Source organism: Musca domestica, unplaced genomic scaffold, assembly GCF_030504385.1.
Source record: "Musca domestica strain aabys unplaced genomic scaffold, Musca_domestica.polishedcontigs.V.1.1 19, whole genome shotgun sequence".
In the NCBI taxonomy this organism is placed as follows: Eukaryota; Metazoa; Arthropoda; class Insecta; order Diptera; family Muscidae; genus Musca; species Musca domestica.
In genome coordinates, this window is record NW_026712245.1 from 6,134,062 (window position 1) to 6,154,850 (window position 20,789).

Consider the following 20,789-nt stretch of genomic DNA (forward strand, 5'->3'; position numbering starts at 1 on the left):
TTTAGGTTTTGGTTTTGCAGTTTATTAGAAAACAAAAAAAAAAAAAAAAATGCTAAACCGTTAATGAAATACATAAAAACAATTAAATATTTTAACAATATACAAAAATATAACACAAACCATATTAGGCTACCAATACCACAAATAAAGAAAGAAAAAAAAACTGGAAAATAAAATTTCCTCCCTAAATCCACCCTCCCTGAACCATATGCCAACAACAAAATGCTTTCAACTACCATTACAGCTAACATTATTAAAAGAAAATGTCAAAATTCTAAAATTTTATATTAATTGAATTATTTTTTATTTTATTTTTTTAATTATAAATAATATTTTTCTGATTGCCACAGTATAACTGTAATCAATATTGTTTTTAATTTTTATATTTATATTATTTTTTTTAAAATGATTTCTTGCTGAAATAATTGTGCATTTATTTTAAGCTTTAAACTCACTACTCTTTTGCCTCTCAAACTCACTCTCTCTATTGAATTGTGTGTCTAACTCTCTCTCTCTCTTTAGTAGGGAATTACAAATGAGCATAAACTTAAAATAAATTGAAATCAAAATTATAAACATACATTTTAGCCATTTAAGTAATTAACAAAACAAACATCAAACAACTTATGCATTCATTATGAACATTATAGAATAGCTAATTTAATTAATTAATGCAAGCACAATTGTCTTTAAAAATAAATACCCAAAAAACTAAGTCTATTGCTCCTAATATTTAAAGATATTATTTTCCTTTTTTACTTACTTATATTACATAGAAAAAAGAGTTCAAATACTATTGCCTAAGATTATATTTTATTATAATGAAAAATATAATTTTTGTATATTATTTTCTGTTTTTACTTTCGTTTTCAATATTTTTAATTATTAACCTATAATTTTTTGTTTTGTAGCCTTTAAAGCAAATTACCAAAGTTAAGTATTTTTTAAATTACTTTTTATTATTAATTGTATGTATTTTGTAATTATTATTATTATTATTATACACTCCCAACAAGCAAGCCTATTACACAACCCACAAAAATCAATTTTTCATATTTATAAAATTTATTAAATGAAATAATAATTTTCATTGTTTTTAAACAAACAAAAAATTCGAAATATTAGTTATAATTTAAAAAAAAAAACAATCTATGTATGTATATGTAATACGTTAATAAATGTTATTGAAAAATATACACACTTTGTTGTTTATTCCATGTTGTCTGTAGATCAATACCCCAAAAGAGTTTTGGGTTCTTAGGCCGAACTCCGTTTAAGACCCTTGATATGAAGTCTTAATCACACACAAAAATATCTCAATATTTTGAGCCATATTTCGCAGTTTTGAATTTTAAGCTTTGACATTATGTAGAGCTTTAAAGAATAATTGGGTTAAAAAAACAAGTTAAAAAGTATCAGTCGGTTTTGCCGACAGATGTATACCCTCATCCATAGTACTCTCCACTACAGCAAGGAGGGTATATTAAGTTTTTCATTCCGTTTGCAACACCACGAAATATACATACATATTGTATATATTCTTGATCAGCATAAAATTCTACATCAATTTAGCGATGTCCGTCTGTCTGCCCCCATATAACGGTACCTCCCTATATTCGGCATTTTGATGATTTTAGCGGCATTATTCGCAGGAATTGTTTCAAATCTCGTATTTGAAGTTCCCATTGGGAACAGAAATTAGAATATGCAGGTCAACGTTTCCGTATAGCCCCCATATAACGGTACCTCCCCACATTCGGTCTTTTGACGATTTTAGCGACATTATTCACCGGAATTGTTTCAAGTTTGGTATTTGAAGTTTGTAATGGATTTGTCTTGCGTTCGTATAGACCCCATATAACGGTACCTCCCTATATTCGATATTTTGATGATTTCAGCGACAATAATTACCGGTTATGCTTATTTCTCTATTTTTGAGCATTTTGTTTTTCAAAATCTTGAACCCTTTGTGTGGGGGAGGTACGAGAGGAAATGGTCTGATCTCTACCATTTTTGTAACAGATCTTGTCTAGATGGAAATATTGAGATGTACCAAATCTAAATGGAATCGGATGTTAATTTCACGTTTTATGAGCTCCATGGATATTCAAATTTTTGACCCTTTTCAATTTCCCTTTTCCATCTTCACACCAGGCCGTGGGTTAATAAAAATATTGGGATATGTGAAAAATGAAGACAATCGGATTCTTACTCCATATTCTATAAGAGTTGTAATTATTCAAAATTTTGACCCTTTGTGGGGAAGGTACTTGATGAAGTGGACCGATATTGGCCATTTTCGCACCTGACCTAGCACTGTTGCAAATATTAGGATTTGCAAAGTTGGAGCAACATCGGATTATCGTTTCTTTTTCTGTGCAGAAAATATATTTAACTTGTTTCCATCTAAATAAGGAAACATTTCCTGCAGAATATTATCAATATAGATCCATGTTTTGATATAGCCCTCATAGAATGGTACTCGCTGATTTTAGTTAGTTATTTCGGGAGTCTTAACCCCATTTTTCAGTCCCCCATATATTATTAAATACTCTTATTTTCCATCTGTTGCAATCTGCATTACAAATCTAATATCCACCCCCATCTGTTGGCGGTGATGAAAATTAGATTTTTCTCTTTTTGACGTCACGACTCAATTGAGAATGAGTTTTACAGAAATTTCATGAAATACCAGGGGCCCAGATTTAAATAGCAGGCACTCCGACAAAAATAATTAAAAAACTCACATCTGGCAACTTCATAATTGTAATTAAAATTCAAAGCATACTTTGAGGTGCTTAATTAAACCCAACTTTAGAGGGGTGTTGCCTCAACATAAACTACTACTAATAGAATGTTTCATCCCAGGCATATAAAAGCATTATCCAGGGTGGGGCCCAGGAGGCACGAGCCCCTCCGAAATGGTAAACTCTTAGATATTGTTAGGAAACTTTGATTTAAATCCCATTTTTTGTAGCAGGTGATCGATTTCAGAATACAAGCACTATTCCTTCACATTTAGAACTACTGGATCCTTTTTATACCCTCAGTCATATGGGTATAACTTTTGGTCCATACTTTACTGCACAGAAATTAACACCCGATTTTGCTACAATGATCTAAATTTTAATTTTTGCATTAGTGCTGAGTCAGGTGCGAAAATTGACAATATCGGCCCACTCCATCGAGTAACATCCGTCGCAACAGTTCGAGATTTTGAATAATTTTAACTGTTTAAAAATATGATGTAATAGTCTGATTGGCTTCAACACTTTTTTCCATTTTTATAAGCCAACGGTCAGGTGTGAAGATGCAATATTTGGGTCCAGTCCTTCTAGTACCTTCCCCACAAAGGGTCAACATTTTGAATAACAAAAACGATCATAGAATCCGAAATATGCATTCGGTTCTCTTAATGTTTCACATATCTCAATATTTATACCAACACAAGATCTGCTGTGAATATGGGATATATCGGTCCACTCCTTCCGGTACCCCACCCACAAGGGTCAACATTTTGAATATCCATGAAGATCATATCTCAATATTTCCACCAACAGAAAATATGTTATAAATATGGTAGAGATTGGTACCTCCCCCACATAGGTTTCAAGATTTTGAAACAACTCTTTAAATATATCTAAATATTTCTCTTAAGATGAAATCTGATATGAATATGGAATTTCTTATTTCACATAAAATTGGATATAATATTTTATTTTCTTGTAATTTAACCCATACCAATATTTTTATTTGTATTTGATGAAGTATGAAAATGAAATACATAGGTCGGCTATATCGGGTACGTCATGCATATTTCAATATTTTCCAGAAATGACCAAATATCTCATATAAAGTAAAGAAAATAACCAATCGAGTCCAAACCTGGCACATCGCAATGTTTATATCATATTTACCTAGGTCCGATACGAAATGGACAATATTGTTCCATTCTTTCGGAACCTACTCCATATGGGGTCAACAATTGGAATAATCATAACATAAGTCAAAATATAATTAAATAATCGAACATTGGCTGAGGGTATATATCTGTCGACAAAACAGACTGATACTTTTTAACTTGTTTAATTATTAATTCAATCTTATCTGGCAATACCGTGGGTATTAATGATCACCTGTAATTTTTTGTTAAGGTTTGCTACCTACTATTTTTTTATTTGTAGGAGACATATAATGGATCGCCTATTTATAGAAGACATATTATGAAATTTCTTAAATGTTTGAACTATGGGAAACTTATAGTCTGTCGTCTACTAAAACAATTTAAAATAATTTATCTGTAGTAGAAGAATAGATTTCCCAAAAAATATCTATAGACTCCTATTTAGGGCTTCAGTTCAGGTAACGTAAGATAAATAATGACCGAACCACTCAGTCGGATTTTCTTTTGGTTTTTTAAGATGATTGAGTATATAATCATTTTTCAGTGTAGGAACACCATATAAATGGTCTCGTAGTATGAGCCTAAAATTATGCTACACATTTTACACAATTAATTAAGTTGCCAGTCAAACATTTTGTGATCGGTTAATTTTTTGGTTGAACATTATTCTCAAAACATTTTTTGAGAAGATACTATTTCAATTCACTAATTTTCCTTTGATTTCGTCAAAATATTCCATTTCAGGTTGCCACTATGTAGAAACCTTCCTTTCACAAAATTAACTTTATTTTGAGAAATTTGAAAATTAACTGGGTTTTGCTGATAAAAGGGTTCACTTACAAACAAAAGACTTTTTGGTCTCCATCAGGCATAACATTTCTCTAAATTTCCCCATAATTGTTGAGGATCAAGGATTTTAATTCGTCACTCCCGAAAAACAAAAATTAATAAAATTCTGCAATTTTTAGTTCAATTTTGTTGTATCGTTTTTTGTCTTTATTAAATAAATGCAATTTAAATGATTGTTTTTTGTTTTGTAGACAGAAAATAAACATGGTTCACACCGAATACAGAAGAAGAAGAATAAAAATAAGTAAGAGGAAGAATAAAATGTGATGATGGTTTTTGTTGTTTAGAATAAAATATAACGATTTTTTAAAACTATTTAACATAAAAAACAAAATAATCCATATCAAATTTCTTTTATAACAAATCATGAAAAAAATAAACAATAACAGATTTCATATGTTGTTGTCGTTTTTTAGAGGGTAAAATATAAATTATTTTTTGTTTTGTTTTTTAGAAATAAACTTAAAATTAAAAAAAATGTTTGTTTCTGCTTCTGCTTTCATTTTCTAGTCAGAGGAGCATCAATTTTGAATGAGACAAGGGTGAGGTGGTGGTAGAAGAGAAATGCTTAATTCTCAAATACGAAATAACCAAATAAAATAAATGAGATTTTTTTGTTGAGAGACGCAGATCCAATTTTTGTTTTAAGGGCTTGGCTGGTTGATTTTTTCGGATGTTTTCCAAGAAAATCTTAAAATTCAATTTATTTAAATACGCAATCCAGGATTACGTGAGCGCACAAAGTTCAACAACTCATCGGAATCTTCGCAGACGAATGGTTTCAAATGATGGCAAGCCACATCGTGCCATTTGATGCCATCGTTGTAGAAGTTGTTCAAAATCGAGAGACACGATTCATCGTTACCCTGGGCAGCTTCACGATTATCGGGTTGAGGTTGATTGTAGCCACCAGTGGATGACCAATCGCCAGTGTTGCGTTGAGAGGTGGGACCGATTTTAGCACCTGATCCGGACCAGAACCAGCCATTTTCATTTGGTGGTTGCAAATCGGGACGGTCACAGCCGGCGAAGTTACACTTACGACCCGATGTCCAAATGTAACGAACATTGCCGCGTGCTATACGCTGCTTGATGAACTCGTTCTCTTGAGGTGTTTCCAGCGACACGGCATCCATACAATGGCGACGGCAAATGTTACGAGCATCCAACCAATCGACCTCGAGACTGCGGGTTGGTGCATGCTCCCAACTGAAGAAGTACGAATGGCTAACACCACGAGCATCGCGGTAAGAGGCATGACGAACACCTGGAAGGAGATGGTGGTTTAAGATATTAATAATGCAAATGTAAAACATAATAAAATCTCCAGGACTTTGAAAATCTGCATATAACGGAGGGGGAAGCAGTGATTGATTGACAAAACGACAATGATTTTTTTTTTGAAAATCCAAACTCTTACAGTTCTTGTTTATTACTGAAGATGAAGGTCCCCTATATACAATACATATTTGTCAACATTTTACCCCTGAAAGTCCAATAAGATCGCCTTTATTCAAGTAGTAGGTGGTATATGGGGGTAATAACGAATGAATGTTCTTTGGTTACGGCTTTGGCGACACTGACGAAATGCTATTCTTTAAATTGCAACGCTGGTGAAAATCTATCTTGAATCTGGTAATGCCGTAGGTAATAATGCTGTTATATTTTGTTGAAGTAGAACTACAATTTACTACCTATTCATTTCATGCCTGTAGGAAACACTCTAGCTTTCGAACAAAATAAAGTACATTGATAAAATTTTACTCACGTGTAGTTTAGGTTCGTAACATAGTTGGTATTGGAAATAGTCCCCATATAACTGTACCTCCCGATATTCGGTATGTTGATCATTTAAGATAAATTATTCAAGGGTATTATTTTAAAAATAGTATTTGGTATTGGCAATAGCTTTTATTTTTAACTTTACTGGTCATTTCCATCTAATCTGGCAATGCCATAGGTAATAGTGATCAACTGTTATTTTTCTTTGTTGAGATAGAATGCCCATCTTCTACCTACTGACTTTATGTCTGTAGTGAATGTCTTCAATAGATCTTCTATCTATGGAAAACAAATTATGAAATTTCATAGACGATGTTGAAACTTTCGAAGATGCAAAGGAATATATAAACAATTTTTTCAGACTTGAGATCTTGAACCATTTAACTTTACTTCTAATTCTGGACTTTTGTCAGCCTGGGGACATATAAATATACCAGGGAGCTACAACCGAGTTTGCGTTAAGAATTGTAATTGCCCAAGTCAACGCCTGTAGAAATCAAAGGCGCACTTAATATTTATAGTCAAACATATCATTAAGCAAGTAAAAAACAGCTATTTGGAAGAAACTTGAAAAATTTCAACAAAAAAATCCCGTCGATAAAATACCGTTTGAAAGAAAATCGTTATATACACAGACGTGCAAAGTCTGTAGTAACGGCTCCGAACTTCAAATACGAAATTTGAAACAATACCGGTGTATAATGACGCAAAAATTATGAAAATACCGAATATCTGGGGGTACCGTTTTATGGGCGCTATACTAAAACGTGGACTTATGTAGACAGTTCTCTTTCAGGGAGTAAAGTACTAAGAAAGAACCTCTTGTGTGGGTTTTAAGACAATTCCATTGAAAATTTGGCCTGAAATCATTAAAATACCGAATATCGGATAAAGAACTCACAAGAAAATCCTTGCGTGGATTTTCAGATAATTTCGTTGAAAAATGCGGCTAAAATCATCAAAATACCTAAATTCGGGAGGATCCAATATATATGGGGATATACGATAACGTGGATAAAATACTCACAAGGAACTCCTTGTGTAGAATTTCAGACAATTCCATTGAAAAATGTGGCTAAAATCATCAAAATACTAAATATCGGGGGTACCGTTATATGAGGGCTATACGCTATCATGGACCGATATAGTCTACCTTTGAACTTGACATGCCTGCAGACAAAAGACAAATCTGTGGAAAATTTTAGCTTCATTCAATGATGAACTTAATATACCCTTGATACTATTGTATGATGAAGGGGATAAAAATGATTCGAAAGTAAATGATTTTTAATTGGAGATTAAAATAATTGAAAGGGAACCTTATGAATACCTTTTCCAAGTAGTTATTAGCCTTGTTAAGACGTATCCATTACTGAACATCGGAAACTTTTGTCCTAATAAATGTGGGGATAGTAAAACCCAATAATTCATTGTCAGTGTAGAAGAAAATCCCACGAAAGGGAAGCCCAAGGTCCTTCTAAGGCTACTCGTTACTGACAAAACAGAAAGAAAAGATTAGTGAATGTTACTGATTGTTAGTTGAGGGAAAGTTCCATAGTTTCTGTAGTTTGGAATCAGTGGAGACGAACGTCGGCTAGCAATCATAGACAGAAATTTTCCTTAAGGGAAGTTTTTTGGTTTCTTTCACGGATAAGTGAACATGCTTTTATTGAGGTCCCTTTGGAGCCTACATTCCCTTGGCACGGGAGAAAGTCTTCCTAGTCTGAAGATTTTCCCTACAACTCTTCTTTGGGCCTTCGTTAGCACAGCTCGGATCGTAGCCAGCTTTTCCAAGTCATTTTTCTACAACTCTATCTGGTTACTTTCGTAGTCCGTGTTGTTGTTAGAGATTTCCTGTAAGCATCGGTGCTTACCTAGATGCATTGCGGCTTTGTTTGCATATTGACACTCTTTTGCTAGCTACGGAGTTAACCGCATAAAAAAGGTAATTTGTCGGCTCGGGTTGACAGCTCTTACAGCATCTAACATAAACGGTAATTTATATTTATTATATTTAAACTAATCCTTCTTGGTTTTATTTATCTTTCAATTTCTTTACGGTCCGGGTTGGTTTTCCAGGTAGAACATTAACTTCTCATATGGAATATTCCTTTCCATTCCAGTTGAGGCCAAATCTTGCTGCGCTCAAATAACTACAAACAATGCAAGTTACATAGTAGCATTCAACTGGGGCTAGATTTGGATTTGAATGGTCGGAAGGATACGTTTAAAATTGGTATATATCTCCCAATCTTAAGCAACGGTTACAATATTCTTAGAGAAGGGTTTCGCATAAAAGACTGCCGAGGTTCCTCATTTAATTAAATACATCTCACTGGTCTTAACGTTTCTTTTTCGTTTATAAAAATATTCGTATGACTTGAAAATAGTCCTTTTTAAAAAATATTCTGCTCTCTTTTGTCATACTTACGATTAGAACAACTCCTGGGATCTGGCAATGCTAGACGTCTTTGAGCCAAAGTCATGGTGGCGCCCAACGCCAACAACAGCATAGTACGTAGCACCGACATTTTTATGTTTTTTTTTTTTTTTTTTTTGTGACACAAACAGTTGATGTGAGTGACGGCAGCGATTAACTAAAATTGAAAAAAATAATTTCAAAATGAGTTAAAGTTGTGTTTGGCTGGAGATTCGAAAACTAAATGCCGCTAAAATTTTGTTTACAACTATGAAACTGAATCATTGTCAATAGTTTTTGATTTTTTTCGTGTTAGGTGGAGTCTGGGGTAGGGTGTTTCGGCCATTGGTCTGTTTCGGTTTTGTTTTTCATTTTCAATAGATGTTCCTAAAGCGTTAATATTGTTGTTCCGACTATTCTCTGGAAAAATTGTAAACAAAACATCCGACGCACCTTTAGTTCCGCTTCATTGGTATTGTACAGAAAAAATGAGAGCGAAATTTTAATCTCAGCCTAATATTTGTAATATATACAAAAGGTGGGCTGGTATTGAATAGTATATTCATAGCAATTTGTATTGGGAAAATAAATGCTGTTACATTTTGTAAACTCTTCGTTTCGTAGAACCAATGTATGTCACCTGTTTGGGTTTGGTTTCGGAAAACATAACAATTGTACTTGTGGAGCTGTGGTACAAAAAGGAAAATGTTGTTAAAAATAAATAATGAAGTTCTCAAGATTTTTTGGTTTGGACTGACCGAAAAGTATGTACAGCAGAAAGTGGTCCAGAACCATAGGTTGGTAAATGGAACGGAAGAAGGTTCCAAATAAGAACAACCACTTTTTGCACTCGAGGAAGAAAATTTACGTCTTAATTGGGATGAAGGAGTCTGTGGAAGGGGTGGTCAGCAAATATGGCTTAGGAATCCCACATACTCCCTGAAAAGAGGCATACTCCAATACTTCCTACTGATCTAAATAAAATTTGTCTTCTAGGTTCTGATAATCTAAACAATTGCAATATGTCTGTCACAACAAAAAGCGGATGTTATTTTATATTTTAAAGGAAAACTTTTAAAGGGTAATTAAACCCTCAACCATAACGCTAGAGAGGGTATATATCATTTGAAACGGCAAAAACGTGCCTCATAACTGTTTTAGACCCTAGGTCTCTTTGGACCAAATCCGTTTCAGGACATTTGGAGTCGATCTAGCGATTTCCGTCCGACCGAATGACTGTCTGGCTGATTGGCACGATAACTCTCGAAGGAAGGTATATCGTAATATAATTGTCAAATTTAGAACGAGTTCAGAGATGTGCAATATTGATCCACACCTTCTGGTATCTCCCACAAAAACGGTCGACATTTTCAAAAAAAAAAAAAAAAAAAAAAAAAAAAAATACTGCACAGAAACAGAAAGGATAATCCAAATTTGCTTTAACTTTGTAAATACTAATATTTTTATGAGTGCTATGTCAGGTGCGAAAATGGACAATATCGGTGCATTCCATTATGCACTCCCACCACCACCCACAAACGGTCAAAACTTTTGATGTACGAGTCTGATTGTCTTCAAATATTTTTCCACAATATTTTTTATTAATCCATTTTCTGGTGTGAGTATGGAAAATATAGGTCCACTCCTTTGGCTACCTCCCCCACAAAGGATCAAAATTTTAATAGTCATGAAGCTCATAAAAACGGAAATTAATATCCGATTCCATTCAGACTTGGTGCATCACAATATTTCTACTAACACAAGATCTGCTGTGAAAATGGGATATATCGGCGCACTACTTCTGGTACCTCCGCCTCAAAGGGTGAAAATCGTTAATACTCATGAAGCTCATTAAACGCAAAATCAACATCCGTTTCCATTCAGACTTGGTATATCTTAATATTTTCATTAACACACGATCTGTTACAAATATGGTAGATATTCGACCTCTCCTTCTGGTACCTCCCCCACAAAGGGTCAAAGTTTTGAATAAACAAAACGATCATAAAATCCGAAATAAGCATCTGGTTCTCTTCAAATTACACACATCACAATATTATTATTAACCCCAGGTCTGGTGGGAAGATGGGATATATCGGTACACTGCTTCTGGTACCTCCCCCACAAAGGGTCACCATTTTGAATACTCATGGAGCTCACAAAATACGACATTTACATGCAATTCCACTCAGACTTGGCACATCTCAAAATTTACATCACCACAATATGTGTTATAAAGATGGTAGAGATCGGACCATTTCTTCTGGTACCTCCCCCACAAAGGGTCAAAGTTTTGAAATATCCAAAACGAACATAAAATCCGAAATAACGATTCGGTTCACTTCAAATTACACACACCACAATATTTTTTACTAACCAAAAGTCTGATGTGAATGTGGGATATATCGGTCCACTCTTTCTGGTACCTCCATCGCAAAGGGTTAAGATTTTGAATATCCATGAAGCTCATAAAACGCGAAATTAACATCCGATTATCCAATGGGCACATCTCAATATTTCCATCAACACAAGATGTGGTATAAAGATGGTAGAGATTGGACCATTTCTTCTGATACCTCCTCCACATGGGGTTCAAGATTTTGAAAAACAAAACGTTCAAAGAAAGCGAAATAATTATCCTACACTCTTTAAATTTCACACACCCAAACATTTTTGTTAATAAAAGATCTGCTCTGAAGATGATATATATCTGCGAACACCTTGTGGTATCTCTCTCACAAAGGGTCACAATTTTTAATACTTTTATCTGTCATAACTTCCGATATAACTCAGCGATTTTTTAAAACTTGCTATTTCTAAATATTTTTCTCAACCAGTGACTTGAAGAGAATATGAAATTTATAGGAATTTATGATTTCGCATAAAATTTGGTATAAATGTTCGATTTCCTTCCAATTTGCACACACCAATATTTTTATCTGTATTAGATGAAGTATAAAAATGGAATACTTCGATCCGCTAAATCTGTTACCTCACGTATATTTCCACAATTTCCAAAAATTTGCAGATATCTCATATAAAGTATAGGAAGAAGTCGATATAGTCCAAATGTGGAACGTCGCTATATTTATATCATATTTATTTAGGTCCGATACGAAATGGACAATATTGGCCCATTCCTTGGGAACCTACTCCATAGAGGATCAGCAATTTGAATAATCATAACAGAAGTCAAAATATATTTAGATAAACGAACATTGGCTGAGTGTATACATCTGTCGGCAAAACCGACTAATACTTTTTAACTTGTTTTAATTTCAAATCGGCAAGCTGTTACAAAACATCCTTTTAATTTCAGTTCCTAAAAATTATTAATGCCATTAATTTTCCTAGTTGGGGGTACTGTTTTCCATTCAGGAAAATCCGACAGAATTTACTACAGCCAAAAACGTTTTTGAAATCAATAAAAGGTATCTTTCATTGCCGTGCAGGTGTGGTGTGGTGAAGCATATCATCGCCTCGATCTAGCCATGTAAAACCTGTGTTTTATTTGTAAGTATTTTTCCATTGGTCAACTGACATTTATTGCCTTCATTAGTTTCAATTTTTTGTCAATCCAAATCGAATCAAATGAAGACAAACAAAATAAATGAAAACAATTTATTTTAATTAAATTCTATTATTTCGATGATGTTTAACCAATGAACAAATGAACATTTCATTGGAAATCTAATCAAAATCAACAAATCGAAACACAAAAGAAATGTAGTTGTAAAGTCAGATTGATTTGTTAATTTGAATGTCATAAAATAATGTGGGAAGAATTGTAAGTGGAAATAGTGATTTTTGTAATAAAAGCTAAGCAATTTAAACATTTAGAAAATGCAAAAATGTTGAGGCAATATGTTGCCAAGTAGCAAAGTTGGACAACATGTTGCAAAACAATAAATGTTTGGCAACATTTTGAAATTGTTGCTTGGCAACATTCCACTACCTCCTGATAACAAATATGAAGATGAATCCACTCTTCATCACTTTTTCTTGCAATTGAGTTGTGACAATCAAATGAAGCAACAAATGTTTGACAACATGTTGCTACAGTTGCCTAGCAACATTCCACAACCTCCCCATCTGAAATATGAAGATGAATTAAATCTTCATTTTCCCCCTTGCAAATGAGTGGCATACAAGTGTGGCAATCCATTAAATCCGGCTTGAGGTCCGCATAGTAATGCCGCTGAGCCAACACACTTGCCCACAAAATACCAAATATAATAAGAGTTTGCCTTATTACACACTGGTATTTGGTTTGAATTTTTTTTTTCGCCACTAGGCCAAGACAGCAAACCACAACAGCAGCAGCGGCAGTTGGATAGAAAAATGAATTTGCAATTTCCATAAATGGCTGGCTGGCTGGCTGACTGGCCTGGCTCTTCAGATATTCATGGCCATTAAGTGTGCGTCTACAAATTCATATTGCCTTATATGCTTCAAGCTTCTCTAGTGGTTTAAATCAAATAAACAGCTAGGAAACTATTAGTAGCAGAGAGTTTGTTTGAGGATGATGGATTTGAGATGGTTCAGAGTTGGATACAAATGAATAGAAGAAATAGTTGTATATTTCCCTCTAGAAATTTGAGAGCGTTAAGGTCTTTTCATGCAAGATCAGCAAATGCCACTAAGACGTCTTCACTGGTCTACTTGCAGAGGACCTGAGAAGGAAGACAATTGAGTTCTTCTTTAGATGGAAGGATATTTGACCGATCTTATGAATATAAAATATTTTACCCAATATTCCTTTTTTCGAAATTCGAAAATTGCAATTCCAACGGACACCAAAACAAATTTTGTAGCTAAAGTACGCATTTTCCAAACAATCCCCATATTTCAATTCCCGATGCCAGCAATGACCATTACATCAAATTTCAGGATTTCAGTTCTAAAATTTACTCCATTGTCAAAGTAAGTACCATTTAGTACAATTGTAATACGCGTGTCTGAAAAGAGGTCAATTTCTCAACCACAGACACCACCAGTGACATCCATATCAAAATTCAGGATTTCATCTCTATTTCATCACCCAATACCAAATTTAGTACTATTTAGTGCTTTTTGTACGATTATAGTACACCTTTTCCAAACCATATCCATATCTTTAATTCAGATACCAACAGAGACCTGAATATAAAAATTCGGGATTCTAGCTCTATCCTTTCACCCAATACCAAAGTTAGTACTATTTAGTACTTTTCGTACAAATGTAGTGCTCATTTGCAAAATCACCAACAGATATCAAAAGAGACCTCAATATCAAGTTTTGGGATTCCACTCGCTCATTGCCAAATTTTAGTAACAATTATAACTTTTCGTATAATTTCAGTACTCATTTGCAAAACCGTTCCATATCTCAATCCTAGATAACAACAGGGACATCTATATCAAATTTCGGTATTTCGGCACTATTCCTTTACCTTGTACCAAAATTAGTACTATTTTTTTCATACAATTATAGTACACATTTCCAGAACCATATGTATAGAAGATGCTCGAAAACCCCTCGGCATATAAAATAGCTATTAGCTTGAAAAAGATTACTATGAAGAAATTTCCTTAAGAGGTCTCATAACCTTCGAAGAAAGCTGGGGACTTTTGAAGATCTTTCATAGATAAGGTTCTTCTGCGGTTAGGAGACCTTTGAGAGGTCTTGGGAAAATATAAGGCCTTTGAGGATTTTTTTTTAAATTTTGACATTTCAGAGGTCTTCGGTAGGTAAGGAGAAAAGCTTTAAAAGGACTTTTTTACACAGAATGTACTTAAGTGGCCTTCTATAAAATATCTCTTTAGTGAACTTTTATAAAAGACCTTAAAGAGGTTCCTTGGGACTAATAAATTACTTTTGAAAAATTTATGAACAAAAGATCTTCGATCTTTGAGAGGTCTTCTCTGGGAATATTTTCATTGAGGGGATTTCTTTGGAAATAAGAGCTTTAAGGGTTTTTCTAGTCATCGAAAATTTTCGAACTTTTTTACTCTGAGAGGTTTTCTGAAGACGGTTGACATTAAAGATATTTTACATATTTACCCTACACCACAAAGCGGTAAGGATATTATATCTTTGTGAATTTGTTTCTGACTGGAGAAGGAAGCAAGATAGATCACTGGTTACTTTTTAGGATTTTCATAAAATCACTTTCTGAGTCGACTTATGGATGTTAGTCCCTCTGTCCGTCCGTCAATGTATTTTAGTGGACAAAATGCAGGTAGCATTTATTATCCGATTGAGATGGAATTTTCCAAACACAATTTGTTTGGCCCAAGGACGAACCCTATTGATATTGGCGAAAATCGGTTAAAATTTAGATATAGTTCCCATATATATCTTCAACAAATTTCGGGTAATTGTGCACCAAATGAACTGAATTTAGGCACATCCTACCGAATTCAGTCTAGAAGCAAGTAAATCGAATTTGGTGGAAATCGGTTCAGATATAGTTATAGCTCTCATATATATATATTCTTCCGATTTGGTGTTTAAGTTCCTTACATTCGAAATATGCATTCGACAACAATGATATTTGATATCCTGAAGTCTATAGAGCTCGAAAATACCTTTGCCAAATTTTATCAAGATCGGTTCAGATTTGGATGTAGGACCCATATTTATCTTCAACCGATTTCGGGTTAATTTTGCAGCAAATGGTCAATACCAGTCCAAATTACCTGAATTTTTGGCACATCCGACCGAATTCCGAATCCTAGAAGCAAAGACATAAAATTTGCCGATTTGGTGTTTGAGTCCCTCACATTTGTTATATGCATTCGACAACAATAATATTTGGCACCAGATATCTTATAGAGCTCGGATATAACTTTGCCAAATTTTATCGAGATCGGCTACGATTTGGATATAGCTCCCATATATAGCTTTAATCCGATTTCAGGTTTTTGGTGCAAATAGTGGCTAATATCAGCCCAAATGGAGTGAATTTCGGAACGTATGTTTCCATTTGGCGGAATTCGGCTCCGATATGTATTCTTTTTAATATAATCCTTCTCGAAGTGATATCATGCACTCTATAGCATTGCTATTTGGTATAATAATTAAAAAGTTCTCCATCAAATTTGGTGAAAATCGATTCAGAATTGAATATACCTCCCAAATATTAGTTCCCTCTGAAACCAAATTATAAGCGCTCTAAAGCCAAATGTTGATAGGTGGTATGATCTACTTCAAATACATTCTTTTGTTACGGGAGCTCTACTAAATATGTATAGTGGTGTAGGGTATCATATAGTCGGTCCTGCCCGACTTTTGACATTTCCTTACTTGTTTTTAATGAAATAGTTTTAAGGGTTATTTTAAAGATTAAAGTATTTTGTAGAGGTGTTCTATCGATGAAAGACTTTTAAAAGATCTTTCATTTACATAACTCTATTAATTAAGGAACCTTTTGTGATATTCTGTATATCTCGCATCTTTAAAAATGTCTTTTACTGATAGAAAATATTTTCGGATATCGTTATCTATATATAAACAATTTTTCAGGAGCACCATTTTTTTCTATAAAAATCGGCTTAGATTTGTTAGACCCCTTTCGAATACACATTCATTTTTCAAAATATCTTATTCTCCTAATTGTAAAGGATATAAAAATTCAACTCATTTTTCATTCGGTTTTTTTATTAACTCATAACTGCATTTATCTAATTAAGCAATTCCTAAGTCGTTTTTTTGTGACTTCAGACTCATGACTACAGATTTCCAATTCCATAGCTAAAAACAAGGCAGACGATGCAGATCAGTTTCCAGCGAATTATTCGTTGTTTGAAAAAAGTGAATGGCTGCCTGGCGGATTCTTCATCTCATTTGGTAGACAATTTTGAAACAAGTTTTTTTTTGTCGATTTCGGTTTTTATTATTTCATTATTAGCTGCATCAGCGTCATCTGTTTTTTTTGGAGACGGCATATTTTCACGTCTTTTTAAGTGACTATGTAAGACATATGGATGTGGAGGTATGTTCGTCCATGGATAAATATGTTACATACTCGTATTGGTAGTGAGTGGATTAGAAATAAAAATTCGACAGAAGTATCAACATTCTAAGGATTTAATTAATTTCGAAAAAAAAAACATTACTATTTCGAAAAAAAAAACACAAAAACTTGTTTTTGTGGCTAAAATTGGTATCATAGAGAATGTGGGATTTATAATTTTTTTTAAACAAGTAAATAATACCAGCCGGTTTTGCCGACAGATTTATGTCCCCATTTTGAACCCTGTGTGGGGGAGTTACCAGAAGAAATGGTCCGAACTGTACCATCTTTATTACAGATCTTGTGTTGATGGAAATATTGAGATGTACCAAGTCTGAATGGAATCGGATATTAGTTTCGTGTTTTATGAGCTTCATGAATATTCAAAATTTTGACGCTTTGTGGGGGAGGTACCAGAAAGAGTGCACCGATCATCTTCACACCAGACTTTGGGCTAATAAAAATATTGTGATGTGTGTAATTTGAAGAGAATAGGATGGCCTTTTGTCGGATTTAATGATCGTTTTAGTTATTCAAAACTTTGAACCTTTATGAGGGAGGTACTTGATGGAGTGAGCCGATATTTTCTATTTTCGTACCTGACCTAGCACTGATGTAAATATTAGGATTCGCAACGTTGGAGTAAAATCGGATTACCTTTTCTCTTTCTGTGCAGTAAATCATTTTCATTTAAAATGTTGACATTTTGTGAGTGAGGTACCAAAAAGAAGGCGGCCGATATTGCCCATCTCCGAACTAGATCTAAGTTTGACAATAATATTACGATGTACCAAGTTTGGATCAAATCGGATACTTCCTTCGAGATACTCCCTTCATGCGCATCAGCCAGACGGACGCACGGACCTACATTGCTAGATCGATTCCATCCATCTGTCTGGCTGGTGCGAACGGTAACTCTCGAAGGGAGTATCCGGTTTGGTCTAAACTTAAATCGAGTTCGGAGATGGACAATATCGGCCCAATCCTTCCTGTACCTCCCTCACAGAAGTTCAACATTTTGAAAGAAAATAATTTACCACATAGAAAGAGGAACGATCATGAGATTTTCAGCAAACGTTTCAAATTCGAATATTTTTACCAGGGCTATGCCTCTCCAGCCCGAAGGGTTCGAATAAATATTACTCTTATAAAATTTAAAAGAAGAGTCCGATTACCTTCGAATTCTTCTCACATACCGATATTATTTAAAAGAAAAAGCTCTGGTGTGGAGGGGTAGAAATTTTGAATATCCATAAAGCTCATAAAAAGCTAAATTAACATCAAATTCCATGCAGACTTGGCACGTCTGAATATTTCTATCAACCCAAGATCTGTTATAAAGATGGTAGAGATCGGGCCATTCCTTCTGGTATCACTCCCACAAAGGGTCAACATTTTGAATAACCATGAGGCTCGCAAAACGCGAAATGAGCATCCAATTCCTTAAAAATAACACACATTCCAATATTTCTACTGAAATAAAATCTAATGTGAAGATGGAACCTCAACCACAAAGGGTAAACATTTTGTATAATTATAACCCTCCTAAAATGTGAAATTTGATTGTCCGGTTGTCTTCGAAGTTCGCACATCTCAATATTTCGGCCAACACAAGATCTGGTGAAAATATGGCATATTTAACATGCGAAACAAGTTTTTAAACTTAGTATACTTTAATGTTTGACTAAATTTGAGATTTAAAATAAATATTGACCCTCTCCGTTTTATATCCCTACGCAAGAGGTCAACATTTCAAAGAGGTCAAGATTTATAAAATTATAAAAATTATTAGGTGTTTTTTCTGATTTCGCACAATGCAATACATTCCTCGACATTAGTTCTAGTGTGAATATGGAACTCATCGCCTCATTCTTTAAGAGCTCTTCCCCACAAAGGCTAAAATAATTCCGATACTTTTTAACTTGTTAAAAAAAAGTAATTTTGTCCCACAGTATTATTAGACTGTGTTCGGCGGACTTCTTACTTGCCAGAGCTTATAGGACGATATATATGTTCCCTATGGTCGCCCTTAAAAAATCCTTTCAAACATGAATGCTTCAAATGTGGGAATGATGAAAATTAGACTTTATACTTTAATAACGCTGACCTGAACCTTAACCCTTTCCTTCCCACAATTTTTCGAAAGGATATAAATCCTAAATTTATTATTCACCTTGCTTGCACTCCTCACCTCCATTATCAACCAATTCCAACAACAATGTCATTAACCTGCTCTCGCTCCCTCTGTGTACAATTGTCAATGATAAGCGTGATTGTGGACAAAAATGTTGTTTTTTCTCTTTTGTTGTTGTTGTCTTCGATTACATAATAATCGTCGTCATTCGTATGAGAGCTGATGTTGTAATTCACATACCTCACTTTTTTTGCGCTTCTTCTTTTTTTTTCTGCGGATTTTAACAAAACACAATAAGCCACAACTGCAGCAGCAACAACAACAAGAAATACAAACAAAACCAAAATAATAAATTCGGCTTTTGTGGCGGTGGAAAAAAATTCGCGTAATTTATAAAGATAATGACGAAGATTCAACAGCACCACCACCAGCTATGCGGCCATGGATGGTAGTTCCACTTTGCAAGTGTTGAATTGTCACCAGCAAAGCAACTACAATAACAACAAAAATAAAAATATATAAAAAGATAATTGTCTTTTATAGGTATATTGTTGTTAATGCCATTGAAGAGCATTTGGATACTGAGTTAAAGAATGAAAAAAGGAAGGTTAGAATCGAATGCGTATACCTATACATCGGAACTTTAGTACAAATTCCAACTTATTCAACTCTTGATTTTTATTAAAAGTTATATTTTCGTTTTATTTGGGCAATTTGTACATTAAGTGTTAAATTGCGGGACAGAAACCTCCAAAATACTGATAAACGGGATGTACCGTTATATGGGGTCTATACCATTTGCAATACCGAATATCGTAAAGATAAAGTTAGATCTATCGATATTTCAACAGACGGACGGACAGACGAATGAACATGACTAAATCGACAAGCTGTAGATTATCAGCTGTTGATTATCATGTCTCAGATCTGACAAATGACGTAAACTGGCAATCCATCATTTCATTAGACCCTCCCGACATAGACTCTAAATGCCGCTCTATTCTGAACCTTGGGAAAGTCAATTGACATGAATTCAAACAATATAGCAATAGCTGCCTGAGAAAACTGGCAAAACCATCTGATGTTCAATTAGCAGATAGGTGTTTCAGGGATATCTTCAGCCGCCAGCTATATGTCTGGTGGTCGGATACCTGAAATAAGACCTAATTTCTCAGCAGAGGCAGCGGGACTAGCAAATGAGCTAGATGAGCTTACTGGGGTATTCCCAGAGTCAGGAAACAACAATTTAGTAGGCGAGCATGAGCGGAAAATGTGGCGAGAACATCTGAAGCATTTCAACATCAATGCCGGATCGAATAAATTGTGAGCAACATCTAAGTCGCTCTCGAACCCTGAAAGAAGGATGGCCCGACAACTGTTTTGTATAAGTGATCGATCAGAAAAGGTGCGCGAGTTATTTTGACCGACAATTTGTAGAACACTCTTGCTACGCTTTCTACGCCGAGTACGATCTCTCCTAGCAGATGAGGTACCACCACAGTTTACAATGGAAGATTCTGCACATGTCATCAGAAGAGCAATGTCATCCACAGCGCTTGGTCCTGACAGAATGGTTATGTTGAAGCAACTGAAGTTGAGTATCTAACCTAACTCCTCAATCTGTCATTAGACACACTAATAGTCGCGATACCTAGGTCAGGTTGTTCCTGGGCAAGCTATTCCCGCTATTGAAGCCAGACAAGA

General features: G+C 34.4%; 2 protein-coding genes across 5 annotated transcripts in view; one reads left to right on the plus strand and one right to left on the minus strand.

The window, feature by feature from the left end:
- Positions 1-1,194, plus strand: part of LOC101890669 (dedicator of cytokinesis protein 9) — an 87,314-nt gene extending 86,120 nt beyond the window's left edge. For all 3 annotated transcript variants that reach the window (XM_059121177.1, XM_059121178.1, XM_059121179.1), the window contains one exon: positions 6-1,194. In XM_059121177.1, the coding sequence (XP_058977160.1) occupies positions 6-28 (23 nt within the window). In that variant the 3' untranslated portion in view covers positions 29-1,194. The remainder of the gene's footprint in view (positions 1-5) is intronic.
- A 3,702-nt stretch (positions 1,195-4,896) lies between these two features.
- The window catches only part of LOC101890499 (uncharacterized), a 37,462-nt gene continuing 21,569 nt past the window's right edge, over positions 4,897-20,789 (minus strand). Inside the window, exons 1-2 of one of the 2 annotated variants that reach the window (XM_059121184.1) lie at positions 8,967-9,132; positions 4,897-6,020 (exon numbers count right to left, since the gene is read on the minus strand). In XM_059121184.1, coding sequence (XP_058977167.1) covers positions 5,461-6,020; positions 8,967-9,066 — 660 coding nt within the window. In that variant the 5' untranslated portion in view covers positions 9,067-9,132 and the 3' untranslated portion in view covers positions 4,897-5,460. Of the gene's footprint in view, positions 6,021-8,966; positions 9,133-20,789 lie in introns of those variants that run through there. The other variant, XM_005186064.4, reaches the window with a different exon arrangement.